The 21,385-nt window shown below is 36.8% G+C and overlaps 1 protein-coding gene across 4 annotated transcripts in view; it reads right to left on the reverse strand.

Moving 5' to 3' along the window:
* The window catches only part of TOX (thymocyte selection associated high mobility group box), a 216,997-nt gene that overhangs the window by 8,064 nt on the left and 187,548 nt on the right, over positions 1-21,385 (reverse strand). For all 4 annotated transcript variants that reach the window (XM_058833690.1, XM_058833692.1, XM_058833689.1 and 1 more), the window contains 2 exons: positions 17,284-17,364; positions 5,291-5,677 (listed from right to left, as the gene is read on the reverse strand). In XM_058833690.1, coding sequence (XP_058689673.1) covers positions 5,291-5,677; positions 17,284-17,364 — 468 coding nt within the window. The remainder of the gene's footprint in view (positions 1-5,290; positions 5,678-17,283; positions 17,365-21,385) is intronic.

A 21,385-nucleotide genomic window follows, 5' to 3' on the forward strand; every position in this document is an offset into this window, starting at 1 on the left:
TGAACTGAAATGGGACAGAGGTGGACTTGGAACTCACCATCCCATGCAATGCTTGGGTGAAGGATTTTGAGCAGGGAAGGTGATGCTTCCAGTAGGGCTACTTAAAATGGTTCCTTAACAAGATCTGGGTGTATTAAGAAGGGAGAGAATCCTCAGTCTCATCACTCTTCACACCAAAGAGCACAGTGAACAGGCCGGATAGCAGGGTATGCTCAGAAAGAGGCAAAAATGTCCACGTGAGTAGAGAAAGGAAAGAATAACCCTGCAAGTAAAAACAGGCCGCAGCTTCAGCTGCTGTTTCAGCCTGAACTTTGGAGAAATTGTGCTGATTTCAATGACAAGGGTTAATAATCAGATCATCTAAGGCCAACTGAGGAAAAATTAAACATCACGTTAAACTGAAGAAACAGACTGGAGAGAAAGAACTCTGTATCACTTAAAAAAATATACTATAAAAAAGTGATAAGATGCTCATATGAGCATTTAATGAAACAAAAATCACGCTCTTCAAATCTAAGTCTTCCTATGTGTCAAAGGTGGATAAAACAAAAACTACAGCAGAGCAGATTTTGACTTTGAAAAGTAAAACTTTAACATAGATCCTGTTAATGATATTTAAGAAAAATATAATACATTTCAGAATTAGAAACTAAAGAAAATAAAAATCAGGATCTAATTGAAATCTAAGTATGAGAATAGAACTAATGATCTTTTTTTTCTATAGTTGAAAGGATTATCACTGTAAACAAGCACCCCAAAGGTCTACAGTAGTGTCCCTTTTTTAATTTATTCGTTAACTGTGGGAACAGAAGAGAAAAAAGACAAAATAATCTACTTCCAAGAAGTTACAATTTAAATAACTCAAAATAGAGAAGATTGTTTAAAAGAAATGAAATAATAATTACTAATGCTAGGCATATGACCGAAATGCTAATACAGAAATTTTACATTGCATTTCTGAACAATTTGGATGCATTACATCAGCTGCATACTCCACAGAGCTTATTGATTTTAAAAATAACAGAAATTGTGCAGTCACTGTGGATTTTTGGCTACCAACACTTCTGATTTTCTTGATGTTCTGTAGTTTTTGTGGATCCTCAAAGGAGACTGCCCTTCTCCAGCTGGCAGTCACTCTTGATTTGGCAACTGTGCACGTGCAGGCAAGGAGTGCTGGATATGGAGAAGGACATGCTGTTCCCTGTAGAGCTGATGAAGATCAGCTCATTGTTCTGAAAGCAATGGGAACAGAACTCTCTCCCCAAGTCAGCCCTTCTTATCAGTCCCTCCTCAAAGTTTGCATAGAAGAGTTTGTGAATTTCATGCACGATGGTTTTTGGATAACTGTGTTCCTGCCTGCCAGGACTGAAATCTGGATCTCTATGTGGTTTTCCTTGGAGTTGGCAGTCCTTCAGACATACTAAAAGGTGACTTTTGATATGAAACTATCCTTTTCCTAGAGAAAATGTCTGACCAAATGTCACCGAGCCAGAGTTCAAGCGGGGGATCTGTTGAGAGCAGGGATTCACAGAGCTGGCTACTGTTGTGTCACATTAGTGAGCAACAGTAATGAAATGAGCTATTTCACTGAGGAATTTTTGGAAAAAAAAGGGGGAAAAAAAAAGAGAGAACCTACAATTGATGATTTCTACTTCTAACATGCCTCCAGCACAGTCTGCAATGAAGGTGCCCAGCCAGGCGAGCACGCCAACACCTGCAGTAGAAGACTGCTAGGAAGCTGTTGGCAGACTTAGTCTTCTCTTGCCTATTAAGCTCCATGCTGCAGTGTGATATGACAAAATTTGCCTCTTTTTTCTTGTAGTATATTAGTCTATTTAGCATGCGTAGTGCTGAGGTTTCCAAAGAGGAAAATGACTCCTGTTGCAAGTCACTCCCTAGGGAGTGGTATGTTAACCAGTTTCTGTTCTTGCTGCCTTCATAGAGGCTTTGGAAAGGCTTACAGTGGCCATACCTAAGCAGGGAGGAGATAAAACAACTTGAGGGAAGAGGAAGTGAAAAAAAGTTGGCTTAAAGGCAACTATTTCTCTGCTTTATCAGAATTCATATTCTCCCATTCTTCTTGGCCATCTTTTTATGCAGGAGAGTGTTCTACACAGTGTTGTTTGGGACTGAACATCACATCCAGACCTCCCTTTCCCTCCTCACCATAGGCCAGACAGATGGTGAGGTACTTCCTCTTTCTCCTTACTGCTGAGCTTCTTGACTCCTTGACTGAGTTTCTGGGAGAGCTCCATTTTTCTCCCATTAAATCTTTTCCTCTTTAAAAAGCTCTGTGATCACCAGAATGTTTGCTCTATTTCAATCAGAAAGGAGAGCAGAGTCCTTTGACAACTGAGACAGAAAGAAGCCCTCACTTTCAGGTTGTAGTCTCCTGACTTTCTGCTATTTGCCTCCTGGTGACCAACCTGTCTTTGTTCTAACACAGTGTGGAATCCTGGTGTTGTGTTTTCTATCATTTCTTGACTAAAAAGGGTCATACCTAAGAAACTGAACAGGATACCACTATTCTGTTCTGTCATGGTAAATCAAAGTGTTGTTAGTACACCTCCAGCCCTATAATGTAATATACATTTTGCTATATTTAAATTCACTTCACAAACTCTATAAGCTGTTGCATGCCAAAAAAAAAAAACAACCCAAACAAATATTCCAAAGTGAAATGACATAGATTTTCCAGAGGCCAAAAGCTGCATTGCTGTAAAACAAAAGCAGAAGTGTAAGAAATATAAATTGGCTTGTAGATATTACACAGTGCTTAAACAGACATGTAGATTGGCAGTGCACCATTTCAACTAGTAACAAGCATCTTGAGTGAAACAGAAATATCTCACCACAGTATCTTCATTAAAAGCATCAGCCTTTCTGACTAAGGAATATGAGTTGGTAAAAAGCATTTAACCTTAAATTTTGTGCGTTTAACAGGAATACAAAGATATGGCATTTTTTACTTAATTATAATTGTCCTTAGCTAGAAAAAAGACTCATCACAATAAAGGTCTAAATTCTGACTTGTAGAGACTTGTTTTCTACAACCCAGTGTCCTGTATTTTTTCTTAAGCTACAAACAAGTCAACTGCATACCACACATCTCACAGATGAATGAAAGTACTTTCAAAATGTGGGTGCACACACCTTATGCTACAAGCTTGCAACTTGGCAAAATAAAACATTAGCAGATTCATATTACATTATCTTTTCTTTGGTGGAGAGTTTAGAGTAATGCCTAAGTGTTTAATCATACAAAAATGATATTTTATGTATAAATATGTAAGTATCTAACATCTACATTACATCTTTTGCTAGTCCCAACTATATTATTAATTCACTAAATAGAGACAGGTTTTCAAATCTATTTAGTAAATTATGCCTAATGATTCTGGAAAAGACATAAGGAGTTCTTCTGCATTGGACAAGTAATATACAAGTGACACTGAAGTTGGCAAACAATCTGAACTTGGAAGGCTAAATCACTGTGCAATAAAAACTCGTTGAAACATAGCTGTAGGACCTCAACAGGTTGCTGTCACAGATGTAATTTCTCATGTTTAGTAAATGAACCTGAATATTGCTTTGTCTCTCACTGCTCTGAGCCTTCAGCTTCAGCCAGGATTCCTCCAGGCTTAGGATCTCCAGACAGACCCTACTGGCTCACCCACCTAGGACTTCCTCTAGTTAATTCCAGCTGCCCAGGCTTCGGACCAGCTCCTGAATTTCTCTGAGACTTTAGCATGGTTCTCCTGCAACACTCAAACTAACTGGAGGAAAACCTCCATGAATACATGACTTCACATATGTGTGGTCATAAGTCTGTTGAATCTGTTTTCTTTGATAGTGAAAAATTAACTTCTAGGACTAGAAAAGAGTTGTGAACTTCAGGAAGTTTTTCTTCCTGATTACTCCAAATCACTCCTGAGACTAAGATCAAAGTCTCTGAATAAATCCAAATTATCCTGAGCATACCTTGATTTTTCTTCTGAAGAACTAACTTTACGAGTCAGAAAGATTGCTTTCAACACTTTTGGGGTTTTTTTTCTGCTTTGCATAATTTCTTTCCCTGTTAAATTGTTCTCCCAGCAAGAATCTATGGTTTGTGTTCAAGTATTCCCAACTCTAAAGACCAGTCTTGAGATGAAATGTTTCTGGCTTGGAAAGCAAATGCAAATGTCTTATTAGCAAATTTTTAGACAAATTTAAAACATGGAGCAAGTTCATGACTATGTTTCATCAGACAGTAGTGACAAGATTTGTGTATACAAATTTTGTAGGTTCTTGCAATTCCATTCAAAGAATTTTCATTTGAATGCCACTTTGCAAAGCAAGATGTTATTATTGATAGTCAGATCTCATATAATACAAAAAGAAATTTTCTCCTATGAAATCAACAGTTTATCTGCCCTCTTTATATTCCTCTGTAAGCCTGGAAGACACAATACCATGGATGGTCAGCATTAACTCAGAACTCGTAGGAAATATATCGAGAATCAACTACCTAAAACATTCAGAGTAGGAAAAAAGCCCCCAAAAGCCCCATATTGGGATCGTGGACTGTCATGGGGTAGCTTTATTTTTAAGATAGCTTTGAGAGCTAAGGAAGTTGAAACTGCTGGTGGCTGATGGGAGTCTTTTTTCTTGACTAATTATCAGTAATTTCTGCGAATTGGCAGCAGTTTTGACTATTAGAAAGTAGGATTACCTTGTCAACACTTCTTTAAGATGTAAAGTTAGAGCACTATTTATAGCCCATTTATTTCCAGTAAAAAGAAGGTATATCTATTTAGCAAAATGAAGTTATCAATGTGGCATAATGTAACACACTCATATTCACTTAATCTAGCACATTCAACACAACTTGGGTTGCTTTATGTTTCCTCTGACATCACAATCAGCACAAGGATAACAGTATAAGCATAAGCATAAGCTACAATCATATATTTTTCTAGACATTCCTGCCTTTTGTTTGCAAAGAGTGACTCCTGAACGCTTTGCATTTCACTGTTTCAGGGTAGTCACAAATTTGCAGATGGATCTACGGACAATGATGGACATTGTCGACAGCACAAACACTTCTGCAGTTTTCCATCATCTACTTAAACTCATTCATTTGTTCTTGCCCTTGAAAGACTAAGCCTATGCTACCATAGTTTTGGAACCTGCAAAATTACAGCTAATCTAAATCTCTTGCACTATGCCAACTTCTGGACGACTCTCTTCCCCACGCCCTCCCCAGAAATAAAATAATTCCCCGGAGAACTGAAAAGCTCCAACTTACTTGCTGCATCGTAGGTGAGTGTAAAGCAGACTGGACCTGCATTGGTAGCTGGTTTCCAATGGACTGCTGCATTGGGATCGGCTGGTGCTGCTGGATGTTGAGATGCTGGTGCAGAGGGGGGCTAATCTGAAGAGGTGGCGGTGGGGACACAGCCATGTTTGCTATGGAAACAGTCACTGGCATTTGGTTGTTGGGCTTGGGTGCTATGTTCCTGGGGATATTGGCATGCATGGCAGAGATGTGAGGATTCATTCCCTGTTGTTGGTGGTAGTGGGAACCGAGGTACAGTGCAGAGTGAGCCTGGGCAGGCCCATGAAACACTGACTGCTTTGAATTCATCATCTGAGGTTGTGGGGAGGCTTTAACATCCACAGGTTCGCTGTAGCTCTGTTGGGGAAAACAAAAATCAGAAAATACTTAGAAGCTACCAAATACGGCTGTTCTACCCCCTGAAGTCTAAGAGCCACACCACAGGCAAACATTTATCTGGACCATCGAATTTTCCTTGAAATGGAATTTGGTTATTATTCTAGAAAAGTAATTAATCCCTGTCACCTTACACTTTTGCCTTCAACATTGTAAAATAAAAAAAGTAATTCAGGTCCTTTGTTTCCTGGTCTAGCCTGGCATTTTCTTTTTCCAAGCTTGGAACTGCCATCACTGATCTAATATCTTACACAGCCAAGACAACCAAGCTTGACACATTTTATCACATAAGCAGCCACTATTACTGTCCTCAGATTTCATGGCCTAGCTGAAAGGAGAATTAGGAGGGTGGGTTACAGCAAAACTGTAGTGATTTTTAACATATCTTGTTTTCCCATGTGCAAACCATGGATAAGATTTTCAGGGCCTTATACCATATACATTGATATTGCTAATAGTTATTTATCAGTTAGCTAACATGATGAAGAGGCTAAACCCCATTCTCAGCTGTTCTACTGCATGGAACAAATACATTAGTTGCTATGTCAGTGCCTTTATTTTGAAATATTTTGTGTTGGAATGCTATCCATGCCATCAAACATATTATGTAGGCCATGAATTAAGAGAAATAGGAGTAGTCTGAATAATTTATCTTTCAGCAAAACATGCTTTATAATTCCAATTCATAAGGCTCTGAAAATTCTGTCTAAAACTTATGGCTATATAAATGTTAGCCTGCACCAGATATAGGGAAGTTATCTTTAGTCTAAAGCTAAAAGAATACTGCATAGAATATGAGAAACTGCACAGTTTTCAGAAATATTGTGGTCTGGCCCAATTTCTTAAAGTTACTAATAATAAAACCTCTCCATTAATGAATATGAATTTTAATAACATTTTTTGTTCTAATATTTATAACTTGTTACATTTGATTAAACTCAATTTGCTCAATTGTTTTTCATGCATTTATTTTCTTAGACAGCCGGAGTGCTAACTGTGTGCTCAAATAAATTATGAAAAAAAAATTAAGAATTAACTCCCATATGCTTATAGGTGGGAATCATAATTTGAAATTTAGTCATACTGGGATTAATATTCAGTGAAAGGTGAAACATGCTGGAATAAAATGGCAGAAATGTCCCTCTGGAGAAAGTCACTTTGTCAAAACAAGGCTGAAAGATGCATACATGCCCTTATTCTGTGATCTCCATGTCATATTTGCTCAGTTTACAAGTCAGAGTAAGTTTCATGTTACTCTCAGCACTCCAGGGTCAGCGAAGTCTATTTGTATTCTTTCTGAGGGATGCACCATCACCAACAATCTGTTGACACGAGTGTTACTGAAATTGCTTCATTATATGCGATGATAAAGATGAGAATGATAACTTCCTTTTCCCTATGTATAACTGCAGTTCCATTAGCAAAAAGCCCCCCTGTTTTGTTCAGTAAATGAAGGAAAATTAAATGAATATGAAAAAATTCATGCAAATCTGTCTCTGTGGATCTGCCTAGCTCTGCTTGCGTGTGGGTGTACACGTGTGCAATATGTATTATGTGCATGTTTGCAGGATACAGATGCAGACATAAAAGCCTGAAAGTAGCTGGAAAACCTGCCATTATTTGGATATTATTTTTTAAACACTGAATTAATGTTCATGAAAACATGGGAAGAATTTTTCCCCTCTCTTTCCAGCTGAATTTTTAGAACACTCTTGTGAGTGTAGAAGCAGCGACTGGCAAGTTTGCTGAAATTTCAGCAATTCAGAAGGTTTGCTAATTAGCAGCATGGTCAGGAGACTCCTTTTTGGGTGTCCCATGCTTATTACATGTTACAGGAGGTGCAGGCTGTGTTCTTGAGAGACTTGGAAGTTTTACTGAGAGCAGTCCCCTCATGGAAACAGCTTGTCTTTCCATGATGTAGCTGGCAGGCTCTGTGTGGTCCAAGCAGCAATAATTGCTCCTGAAGTGTCTAAGGGAAGATTGGCTAAACTAATCCTCCTAGTGAGGTGAGTGCTGCAAAAAAGCCTTTGCTGACATACTGATACACACTTCTATTTCATTTGTAACTACAAAGATGCTGCCATACACCCCTTTAACAAAGATACAGGGGACCAATCTAATTACTGGACAATTACTGAGTTCACACATAAATGGTGGAAACATGGCCCACACTGATAAAATTACAGACATATAGATAGTATAATTTGATACTTTAAATGCTGAATTATGTTAAGAGGAATTGCACAGTCTCTGGTCAGAGATGAATAACAGTTGTTACACCATTGAGAAGAGCTCTGAAAAGTGATCAAAAGGGACAGTTTCAGTTGTCTCAAGCTATGAATCAGCTTTCTATACGTTTCACTACTTCTTGATCCAGTAAAAAGCACAACACTTCAGTTTAAGAGCAAGTACTTTGCTGTAACTTTGGTGTGCTTTAAATCATATGTAATCCAAAAGCAAATTGTCCAATATCAGTGTAAAACAAATTAATACTATCAGTTACTGGAATCTTGATAAACAAAGCCATTAAATGCCATTCTCCAGTATACTGCAATTCCAGCTTTTTTCTGCAGCTGGGTCAGAAACACAGATAAGTATTTCTGGAGCTAATAACATAGGTGGTGCCAAGTGTTTCAGCTTTGTGATGTCACTTTGCTGTGAAATAAACCAAGAAGCACATATGACACATAGGTCACACTATGATTTTGGGCCAAATTTCTGCTTTCACAGACTAGATTGGGCATTGCACTAGTCCAGTGCAGCATCAGACAGCCTTAGACAAGGACTTTTATGGGTAAAAAATGGAATTAAGAAAGTATGGATTTGACTGTCCAATATGGGCTTCAAATGCACAGTTATGTTCCCTACTTTGCTGGTTGAATTTCAGCCAATTTTCTCTTGACTTATCTTAGGAGAAGAGCACACAAATAATTTGAACAGCTCTCCCAAACCTCTAATTAATCTGCCCCAAACCATCACAGAAAATTTACATCACTAATTTGTAGGACAAAGTTCTAGGGTCAAATTCAGATATATTGCAGTGGAGACCAAAATTACAGATCCATACACACGGCCCACCAAACACTGGGGCTTAGTAACTCCTAAATGCTAAAAAGTCTTCTACTAGACGTGTAGTGGGAACATCTTCCATCACTACTAGCTGAAGAATGGTGGTGTAGACCCACCACTAGAGGGTGACAGAATATTACATTTAGTTAATGGTAGGTGGTGGTATTTTACACGTACATTAGTGAACATACACTAGGGTGACAAATTAGTTTTTTGTAGCAGTCCTTTGAGTCTTTTGAGTGGCTTGTACTTGTTCTGGAGAACAAGTCGAAGCCTTGCTGTAAATCTTCACATTCTTCATGATCTAGAAGAAGGATTTCCTATGGACTTGTCTCTCCTAACATCATCACCTAATATTCTTGTCTAAATAAATTTAAAAAAAAATAATAAAAAATCAGAAGCTGAAGACAAGGTAGATAGACCAAGGCAATGGAATGGTACTGAGAAAATATATTGCCTTTTAGGCACAACACAAATCCATTTCCCAACCCCTCCCCCCAAAGAATCTGTTGTTTTACTGTAACATGAAGAAAAAATGGGAAGAACATTTTGAAATCCGAAAAGAAAGATAATGAAAGTAAAAGAGAAATGAGAAAAGGGAAGGAAAAAAATAAGTACTACTGTAATTCTGATTATAGCAACTATAATAATATAAACTAAAATTACTGGTGGTGCATGACTTTTGGTTCACAAAATGATCTTATTTGTATAATATTTTCAAGGAAGTGTGTGATGATACAGATGAGTGCTGTTCTTAAGAGAAAGCGTTCAGGATTAATAATTTTGCACAAAGTTTGGAAAGGGTTGAATCAAGTTCTTCCTCGTGATTTTCACCAAACTCATAACTTTCCTTCCAATTTTAATGCAAAGAGAGCTTTCCCATGCACCTCTATTCCTCTTCTATGTTCCAAAACTCCTTATGCTTTATTGCCAAATTAAAGAATTAAATTAGGAATAAGAGGTTAAGCACTGCTCACTTAGACCAATAGCTGTGCAATTCTTTTCTGAAGGGAACTGCCCTGGGTCTAGTGGTCATTCTTATCACACTGCATTCAGGCACAGGGAGTGTGTCTGTTCCTTAGAGAAAAGTGACATTGGGATTTCCCTCATGCCATCCAACTCACTCACCAAATTATTTTTGGTAAAGACATCCTGCTCAATTTGTAATAGAAAAAATAGCCCAGATATAATAAAAAATAGCCCATTTGGGCATCTCCACAGGTCCATTTGGGATATAATTTGAAAACTTTGAAACACTTTGAAAACTCACCCTTTAAACTCTCACCTATGTATTGGTGTAACCAACCAGCTCTTGAAACCTACAAATGGGTATTGATTCTATTTCTAAATTGTGTCTACCTTCTGGCTACTGTTGGAGATTCTAACCCCATTTCTGTTGGAACACAAACATCCATGTGGTTGAAAGTAAAGCAAGGACATATTTTAACAAGGCAGTACTCTAAGAGCCTGGTCCTTAGACTACTGAACATAAAGGAAAATCTGTTTGGATCACAGCCCAACACTCTTACTGTTACTTAAGTATCAATGCCTGGATGTCCATTTCATTTTTCATGAAAACCAGGTAGGATCTGACTAACAGAGGGTGAGGACCGTTCCCAACTGATGATCACTACTTTTGACCTCTGATCCATAAGAAGTATACCTAGAATCTACAAGTGCCTATACTTATTTCCATGTTAACGTGTAAATGCAGTTTCTGTTAGAAATGTTGCCAGCAAGTAGGACTACGTAGATGTATTCACACATGATCTATATGGAAATCTTCAACTTACTTAATTTATACATGCTTCATATTCAGAGTTCTTATCTACTGTAGAATAATATGTCAGAATTAAATAGATTTTAAAATAATTTCACTCTAGTAAGTAGTGCTCAACTAATATTGGTTCTTGCAATGTAAAACTTAATGTAAAACTAAATCTTGATGTAAAACTAAAAAGTCAGTGTTGTCTCAAAGAAACCAGAGATGTTCTATTTATGGAGAAAAAAGGGTATTTTTCTTGTTCTATTGATTTCAGAAAATTAATGATCAAAGCCTTCCAGTTGGAGCAGTATAATTTCAGTTGTTTACAGATGAGATATTATCAAAATGCTTCTTTATTAATAACACCAATTAAGCTCTCCTTTGTAGTAAAATATTCACTAAATATATCCAGAACATTCAGTAAATGTTCTTGGTGCTACTGGATGCTTATATGTCCTGCAAATATATGCTGAGAGACCTTCTCAAGGGCAAAGCAAGCCTTATGGCCAATATGCAAACAACAAACAGTGCAAGCAGCTTTACTTGTGGGCAAACAAAATAAGTTTTTTTGTTGTTGTTTGTTTTGTTTTTTTTTTTTTTTTCACAAAGCCATAATGGTGCAACATAGTTCTATTTTAAATGAGAAACAGGTGTTTCTCTTTAAATGAGAAATGGAGATCTGGCATCCTCTCTCTACAGACTGGAACATGTAATGTGTGAGTATTTCAAAACCTGGAAAAATAATATGTATCATAAACCTATGTAGTTGCCACACTGTCCCTTTTCATGATGGTGTCATGCTCACACCTAGTGACTGCTGTCTGTCCTTGAGCCATGCTGAGGAATTCAACAATTTTCAGAATCTGTGACCAGAATGAAGGTTACATTCAGGAAACAGCAGTGATTATGTCAGCTGGTACCAGGATGGTCCAGGCTGTGCAGGCTGTGATCAAACTTAGGCTGGCCTGACTCAGCTTAAAAATGAGTTATCTTCAGTACTGTGACATTAAAGAGGCAGATAGAAGGAAATTGGCTGCATATTTATGCAGCTCCTACAAAGCTTACCTAAGCTTAAGTTTGCATCTGCTGTCTTTGCTGTCTCTTTGGTGGAAGGAGCATCTTGAATTGTTTATTCCTTCTCTCAGCTTTTCTGTGTTCACATAATCCTGTCTGTTTGTAACATTTTTGACATTTTAGGTCACTTCCAACCCCAAGCCTGTCCTTGAGAAGAATTCCTTTTCCTAGCCCGCATGGGCTCAGCCATTTTATTAATACCCCTGTGAAGATGTTTATGAGCAAATGACTTCTCTCCAGCACTGCTTTCTCTTTCTGCTTAGCTCTTTAACTCCTATAGAGATCCCTTTGATTTAACTCTATCCACCCCAGTAGATAACTCATATGCATATTTCCAGTGCAGCTGCCTTCCTACCTAAGTCACAAGAGGCTCTCAGCAAATGACGTTTCCTATTTTGTTAATTCCAGTCACCTAATGCAATAACAACATCTGGGACCCCAGAGAGTTCAGAAAGCTTTTTGACACATTTTTGATGTTTCAGAAACAAAGGAATAAGCCATGGGTTGTCATCTATAATTAGTCAAGGTGGCTCAGAAGAACATCTTCAAATCTAAATATACATTTTGTCATCATCTGCAGGGGATTGTCATAGATTCATTTAGGATATGTAAGTAAAAATGGATGTTTTATGAATATAACCTGGGTACATGTGATAAAGGATATGCAACTTTAATTTGATACAAGTGTTTTAATTCCCCAAATGGAAGCACTAGGCTAATAGTTAAATCTAGTTTTATTAACCCACTTCAAAACCAAATATAGTTCCTCTTCAAATCAAAATCTGGCTTCTATCAAGATCAAGACATTTCTGGCACTTTTTGGCAGAAATTATGTGAGAGTATTTTTGCACTGCTGAATGTAAAGCGTCACATGATTTAGCCTCAAATCAAATTCATGGCACTAACTTAAATATAGTTTGTTCTTTATTTTCAGCTGCAGTAGATCATTGGTTTCTTTGCTAGAGGAAAAAAAAAACATTTGGACTTGTGTTATGATGAGATTAGACAAATGTTTTATAAATACATGTTTACTTAAAAGATACTCTGACACATGACATATTTGCACATAAAGGATTTAATTTACAATTCTTTGAAAATTTCTGACTACATCATAATAACTCCAAAAATAATGAAAGAATAAGGTACCACAGAAACATGAATTACCTGCTTTGGAAGCTTTTCATTATAGTTTTTTCCATCTAGCAATTCTAATGGAAAAAAGTAAAACATGCATGTGTATGTCATCATTCTGGGATTATTTTGTTATTGCTTTGAGGGAAATATTGCCATATGTCTTGTAGCACTTTAATAGCTACCAAAAAAAAAAAAAATCATGCATCAAATGTAACTGTATTTTTTATTTATTCTTTCTCTTATGCTTTCACTGAGAACAGCCTAATTGGTTTATGAAATTCCAAAAACATCTGCATGGACTAGGGCTAGATGTAATGTAGGAAAAGCTGTTCTCAGAAGCAGGTGCCTCTTTGCCAGCAGCAGAAGGGATGCTGCTCCCCTTGCATGCAATAGCCATTGGTTAAAGCACTGACCAGGAGACATAACAGTTCAGTCACTAACTTGTCAAGAGATATTACGAATTTTATTCCCAAAAGAGATGTCCTAAACCCCAGCAGCTGCTTATTTCATGGAGTGAGCCAGGATTACAGTGCCCCCCTACATCTGAAGCTTGGCCACTATGAAGCTATGCAGTTACAGAAAACAAATTGTGGAGAGAGCACACATGTACACACACACTTAATTAGGAGTTGGGAAATAAATGATCAGGGAGACCTAACATATTGTATTGCTTTTTTATATGTTAGGCAAGGGCTCTCACCACATACATACATGAAACTGGAAACTAATACTAATTTTACAATTTTAGTTTTGGGTTATTTTTGAGTTTTGCTTCTTATTTTGTTTTGTTTTTGGTTGGTTGGTTTTTGTTTGCTTGTTTTGTTGATTTTGTATTTTTCTTTTTATTATGGTCTCCATATTACTTTTTACAAGTAGGTCAAATATTTTCATGTATGTCCACTGCATTTTTAAAGAGACTTGAATTCCTCAGGCTGATCATTTTTATTACAAGACAGGCAGTGTAACAGATACTTTGGGTCCCTGGAACTCTCTGGTTACAAATTGCAGTGCTAATGGCATTAAGGCAATGGCAGTCTTACAGACATGACCTTTAGTTTTCTTATGAACCACAATTGCAAGATGATGGACTAGGAAAAGCTAAGTCTGCCATATGTTTCAATAAGTAATTTTACAGGTCCAAAGGATTTGCACTGTCCACAAAACTGAAAAATGTCCAATGCATTCACTTCAAAGTCAAGTGAGGACACAACTTTGACTTAAATACAACATCAGACTTTTGAAATATGCTTGAGTATTTTGAATTTGAATAATATTCCCCTTGCTGAGCAGTTTTAGCTTCAGCCATAGACACTGATATATATCTTGAAATTGTGTCACTACACAGAGAGAATTAAAGATTAATCCAGTCAAAAATAATAAAACAGGGAAGAGAAATATTTTTTGTACTACTGAAACAGATACATTTGTACTGCTATAATTAACATACATAAATGTATCCCTATATGCCCATAAATATATTAGGCATGTTGAATACACAACATGCATATATTGTTTTATAAATATTCATATATGAACATATGTAATATATGAAAGTATTTAATATTTACCCATATATATCTGTATTAAATATATATATATTTGAAAGATACAGCAAAAACTCTAATGTCAGCTGGAAAAAAAAGGCTGGTTAGGCTAGAAAAAGTGCTTGTTTTATGAAAAAAGTAAAATTGCAATTCACAGCATTTTCTGTAATGCTGTACAAATTACCAGATACCAGAGACTGCATTTCTGGACCTGAATAGTACTAAAAGTTGCAACTAAGGGCAAATATAAAGACACTTGTTTACAATGCAAAGGCTTAGTCAGTACTATAAGCAATATGGCAATCTGCATAGCAGAAGATATAATGCTTTATGTGTTTTTACTTTACCTATCAATTGCTATACACATGAACAAACTCAACAACACACCCATTAATTTCAACCAGTATAAAAAGGGAGGAAATACTGGAAATATAGTTATAAATGAATGGTAATTAATGCATATTGACATATTTATACAATGATATGTTTACCTTATTTACTGGGTGGTAGCCATAGATGTTTTATAAAGATATCATGAAAGCATTTAGAAGTGTACCAGAGATGGGCTGGAAATCCTATTACCAGAGCTGCTAGTGACATTTCCACTGTCCTGGGGAGGGGAGGGGAGAAAAAAAGCAGACTAAAGGGGTAAGGAGATAAGTGTCTTGGAGAAGGCCACTCTCTCCACATATTGTTCAAATACTTTGAAAAAAGATTTTCCAAGGAGAATGCACAAAATTACTGAGAACCTGATTTCACAATTATTTAATTGTGTTTGAAAATATGAACCATGTAAACTTCCTGTTTCCAAGTATTAGTGAGAATTTCTTTACACCAAAGCACTGTTGGGATGAGCAGCACAGAAAATTCTATAAAGCAGCAAGATTAAAAAACATGCAGTAAATATATCTCAGGAGGATCCAGGGTGAACACCTGATTATAAGTGTAAAATACCAGAAAGTAAGGTACAAAGAATAAAATATATATGTGAGCAAATCATTAATATGGTAATAAAAAATTTTTGGAAAAAGTGTGTTACTTTTGCCATATCTAAACTTTTGATAATGAGGTCTTAGAATCTTAGTAATACCTCCTAAAAGTAGTTTTTATGGATGGCAATGTAACAACATGGACATAAAAGACCACATTGACTCCAAATAATCTTAATTATGTATTATATATATTTTCTCATGTTTATAATCTTGTCTAAAGAACTACAACTCTTCTGGTGCCATATAAATATTTAATAATGATGATGTAGAATACACTGATATTAAAATGGTTATTTTACATCCTTATTCCAAAATGGACTTGCTTTAGTTACATCCCAGCTCTGTCAGATTCATTGAGTGTGTTCATGGGAATAAGCAATCAGTACTCAGCTTCATTAAGTTTATATTTTTATACCTTCCACACTAGATGAAAACCTTATATTATGAGCAGAATTTAAATAATTGCTTAAAAGTTAAGAAAATGCTTCAGTGCTTTTCTTACTAACAACAAATTTGAATATTTGCAAAAATGGATTCATGCACTGAACTAATCAACAGTCTTCCAAATTTTTTCCAAAAAAAATGAACTTTAGAAAATGCCATAATATACATTATCTTTCATAAAAACCAACTCATTTTTTATATTGTGCATTTCAAAATTAAGCTGCATAGAGTGTCATGTAAATAGTCCATGATGTGCTGAATAATGACAGCCAAGTTACCTTCTCAAGTGAAAAGCTGGGTTAAAACTTGGAATATTTTGAGCTTTTTAGACTTATCTTTTGCCAATAAGCAAGCTATTTCAAAAAGATTTGCTTGTGTTCACATCGTACTCTTTCTGAAGGCAATGATTATTTCTGAAACCAAACAGTCCTAATACAGAAATGAAAGGTATACTGTAAATTACTTTAACTAAATGCAGGAGTATTTATAATGGCAGCTAAAAAAATGGAAAGTTATAGGACACAAGCCCCAAAAATGAATTAGGTGACACCCATAGATTTTTAAATTAAGAACAAACACTGACCAAATATGGAGATAAAGCAGAAACATGTATGAAAAGTTTTTGCATGGCTAATAATACAGCATACCCCCTGAAAAATTAATACAGTATACGAAATAATATTGTGTGCAGGGGCCCCAAAAAGATTTTGAAACTAACCAAGAAGTTCTTCTCAAGTCCTATATGTCAGTCCTTCATACTGTACTTTTTACCTCTAAAATTTATTTTATTTAAGTAAGAACAAAATAGATCTATATTTTTTTTATAGACCCAAAGCAAGTGGTTCTAACTGGTATGATTCTGAAGTTGCTCAATGGGTTTCTCACATTGACACAGTACAGTAATTTCACATTTTTCTGCATATTTAAAAGTGTATTACGAATTCTAAAGAGTCTGCTGCAAAATAATGGGAGCTGAGAATGTTTGAATAAATCTATTTAGAAAATTGCTACTGGCTGTATATTTGGTGTGTTCCATTAGAGAACATCCCACCATTGTCTTAGTGGTGACTGATACTGTGCTCACAATGTTGGATGTAAAATGGAAATTCACATTTCTTATGAAAATCTGAAATATCATCTGAGCTTGACCATTTCTGTTTTGTGATTGTAAGGTAAAAAGCATTACTAAAAAAACCCCACAAAACCAAACCCAGGCATTTAGTATGTGATATACTTTTTTCTCCCTTAGAGGCAGCACAGTGGCTGCCTGGCATGTTTGTTGTATGGAGGTCTATTTACCACTACCTCCTTCTCCTGTTGAACTGGCATGATACTCCCAAACTGAAGTGCTGTCTTGATGACCAGGAGGGAAAGGATATCTTTACGTGGACAGATGACTGTGTTTATTGAGCATTTCCAACTTAAATGCAAGTTTAAGGTGCTAATAAACAAGGTTATTTGCACTAAATGCTGTGGCACTCAGCTGAAAATGGTTTGCAATATGTCACTATATATATGTGTGTATGTATATATATTATGTGTTACCTTGGATACAAGGCTTGCTCTGTAGGCAGCTAACTGCTTCAGATACTCCTTCTTGGCAGCTTCAGTTTTCTTCTTGTATACCTAAAAACAAAGAGTGGCACATTGGTAAATGAATCTGGTTTTGTTTTATATATCACTGGTGTGTCTTCTAAGTAAGCAGCCTTTCTTCTTCATATTACTTAAAGAGTGAAATAATAAACATCAAATATTTTAAAGAAAATATTGTTCCAACTGTGAAACACCATTTAACTAACCAACAGTACTGAAAAAACAATAACCCTCATAGCATCTCAAGCTAAATTGCTCAAAGTGACATGTGGGGTGTACTTTTAAATGGCACCTTTGGGGATGGGGGGAGGTAGGTGTGTCCCTTTCCCCTGGCTTCCACTTGTGAGACCAGTTAAAACCCTCTGGGGAAGACGAGAATTTGTAGAAAGACATTTGAACTAAATGAAGGAGGAGATGACTGCACCACAGATTAGCCAAGAGAATTTCTCTTTTCCCTGGGTGACCTGTTGGGGGCAGTCAAAGAAGCCCATGGAGCTGCTAAGGATAATAAATGTTAGTCATTATTCCAGTCTTGATCCCATATCGGTCTAATTAACTTCCCAGAAGCATGGATCTATTTCTGTACATTTCTCTCAATTCACCAAATTATTTTAAATGTGGCATGTGCACAATCTCATAATAGATTAAAGACCTTGGAGAATCACTTCAATTTTGCCCAGATTTCAAGATCAAAGATTATCTGTAGGGTTAGGCAGGACCTCATAGCACTACAGTAACATGACATTAGAAAAGCATGTGTAGATATTTAGGGTTGAAAGCTCTCAGGAGGAGAACCAGGTTCTGATCCATGGAGCCTAGCTAATGACTTTCTGTTAGCCATGTCAGCGACAGATTTAGGAACAACTCAGCATTTCTGTTTGCAAATTTTGTCATGAGTTTCTCAGTACTTCATGCTTTGGATATTTTCCTGAAGGGGTAGATTTAGGAGTCATGCATGCATCTGGGCTTCATATAACTAAGCAGGGCTGATTCCTCATCTTTCTTGTTGAAAGGAGGAGTTTAAAAAAAACATCTAAAGGTTTAAAAGTGAGGGAGAAAAAAAAAAAGGGAAGAAAATTATTTTTTTTATTGTTATATTTTATGACTTTAAAGTCACGTGACAGAGTTTAATCCACATGTGGATGGATATTTGGGGTCCATAATATTTCACAAAATGAAACTGCAGCTTTGTGTCCCTGTTGCCCACTTGTCCTGCACAACCTGGGCACCTGTGGAAAACCTCCATAAGGAAAGACTGTCCACCTTCCCTCTCCCATTCCTCACTGCCTGGTTAACTGGGCTATTGATTCAAAGCTAAAAGACAGTCAAAGCTATTAAGGAGGACAATTTTGGGGCGTTCTTCTGAATTCCACAGCTAAAAGCACACATGAACATCTCCTCCCCAGAAAGATAAACTTTATGAAACTTTAAAGTGTTCTCTTTTGATCTTCCAATGCTTCAGTAAAACCAGCAGTCCTGTAATGGAGAGGACCTGGCAGCACAGAGTGTACACACAGAGGACAATACAGTTGCAGACTACAAAGGGAGAGTGGTAATGTCAGGCTGGAAGGATCCAGTACAACACCATTTTTATAAAGAATGTACTCATGAAACTATTTTTTGTTTCACTAACGCTTTGCTTTCAGACACAGAACAAACCTCAGATGCAGGCTGGCAAAACTCAGAGGCTGCCTAAAAGGATTAAGGATTTTTCTTCCCAGGGAAGCAAAAGATCATAATGGAAACAGAGAAGTCTTAGGCTTCTAAAATTGTAAATATAAAGACAGAGAGGGAAAAAGATTGGTTTTAGCTGTGCAACTGCATGTTTGCACCCTTGTAATTTTTCCAGATTAAGATAAATATGTAGTGTTTGTTGATCTCCTATTGTTCTGCAAATAATAAAAAAAAAAGGTAGCAATTTGCTTCTTAAGTTGTAATCGTTTGTGATAATTAGGGGAATTACTATTTGTTTTGAAAACAAATAAGAAATTAGTCAGCAGTCAGTTCCTAGCTGCTAGAATGAATTCAGCTTGACTTACAGAACAGACTAAGTTATACTCCTTTGTATATTGCAATGCCTTTGCATCATTCTTAAGAGAGCCAACTTAAAAAACAGAGCTGAACAAAGAATTTTACGCGGAATAATGTTCTTTAAAAGATCATGTATCCACTGCTTCCACCTTGGGTTTTATTTTGCTTTACATAAATATAAAAAATAGACACTCCTGCTGTGCTCTTACAGTCACAGCATAATTGAAGGAGTCCTCTGGGACCTGACTTTTCCCACAAATAGTCATATTGCACAGTGTTAACTCAATAATATGAAGCTAACAACAATTCTGCAAATTTCCATCTAAAGCATCACTACTTCATAGAAACATCATCAGATGTTTGTTGTTTAATTATGTCCTACCTACACATCTACCATGTTCAGTGTACACACTGCCTTGACCTCTTCTCTTGAATCTGTTGGTGAACAAATAACAATCACTTGAACACCACGTCTTCCCTGGCACTATAAAATTTAATGATTTAACAGGAGGTCATTACAGTAAAAAAGTCCTTACTGGGTGGGAAAGACCCCATCCTGTTTTGATTTTTGCATTGCCCAGAATGGCTCCTGCAGACTGGCTGGTCTGGAAGGTGATCAGCTCACCCCACTTCATCCCTGGAACAACATCATTGTCTCCTCTGAGGTCAACAGGCTGAGTTGTCACTAAGCCCTTTTCAAGGTGCCCATGCTTAGGTTAGCATACAAGTAGGCTGATGATCCTCGTGCTGGTTTTGGAAACTGACTGGTTACGGCCTAGACTAAAAAATAGGGTAAGTTCTGCCTGTCTGGGGAGTAAACACTTGGTAATATAAATAGCAATAAGGTCTGGTCTGGCTGTCAACATTTTTCTTTGAAAGCCAATGAATGTGGCCCTGGCATTGGTACCAATTCACTGGCTTTGTGCCGGACTGGACTTGTACTGGGGGCTTACGGAGGCAGGGCAGGTAGGGAGTGCGTTCAGCATTTGCAGCAGTACCTCAAACAGGTATGAACAAGTCAGCTGCTCCTCTCAAACTCTTTTTAATTTTTTTTTTCTGCATCTGTGAAAATTTTTGAGTCCTCAGGCTTAAATAGTTTTGTGTTGTTGTAAGCATAAGACTTTCATCCTTGCAGCACTTTTAGGGTGGAAAAAGGCTTGTGTCATCATTCAAGTGTGTCTAGAAAATAGCTGAAGGTCTTTTGAGCTTCATGCATATGACAGTGTCAAATTATCAAACACATCATATCCAATAATACAATTAACTTTTTCCTGTATCATAAAGCAGGGTTCTGTTCTGCTGCTTATCTATATTGTATAGTGGGAATATTTAATTTTATTTATAGCATCTTAGAAATCTCCTATAAGGTCATTTTCCTGTCCTCTGTCAAGCAAGCAACAATTATTAAATAAGTAACTTAACGGGAACATATAGTTATGGAATTAAGTAATTTCCACTTTGCTTTAATTTAATTACCATGATAATTGAACGTCAACTGATTGTCACATAGGCAGGAAAGGCCCATTCTGATTCAGCAGCATATTTGTGTTCTTACGCAGTATTTTATTTCCCATATTGTCCCAGTTGTGGAAAAATGGATGTTGGCAGAAAGAGACATCATTTCGTATATGCAGGGTAGGTCAGTTTAATTTATTCTTTTCCTCTTCAGCATGTTATAGAAACCCCAAAACACCAAGACTGCACACATTTGTCTATAAACGGAACTTGCTGGCATTATTTTCCTACTGTGCTTCACACACGCAAATGCAGACAGCATAATACACAGGTGCTTTATTGCACTTCCAAGGTAGCTTCAAATTCCCTTATACTGTACAGCAAAGCATGTAAAAAGGAGCAAGCACAAAACCCTACTTTGTGCACATGAATATATAAGAAAGAGTTAGGCCACCAGGGAAATGAATGCTCTGGGCTTTCACAGGTTGGTACCAGCCCCCAGACCATTGCACCAGCAACCTTTAGCTCAGGTTTGCTGGGCAGGCCATGCATGTGGGCCATCAGAGCT

Source organism: Poecile atricapillus, chromosome 2 (assembly GCF_030490865.1).
Source record: "Poecile atricapillus isolate bPoeAtr1 chromosome 2, bPoeAtr1.hap1, whole genome shotgun sequence".
Classification (NCBI taxonomy): Eukaryota; Metazoa; Chordata; class Aves; order Passeriformes; family Paridae; genus Poecile; species Poecile atricapillus.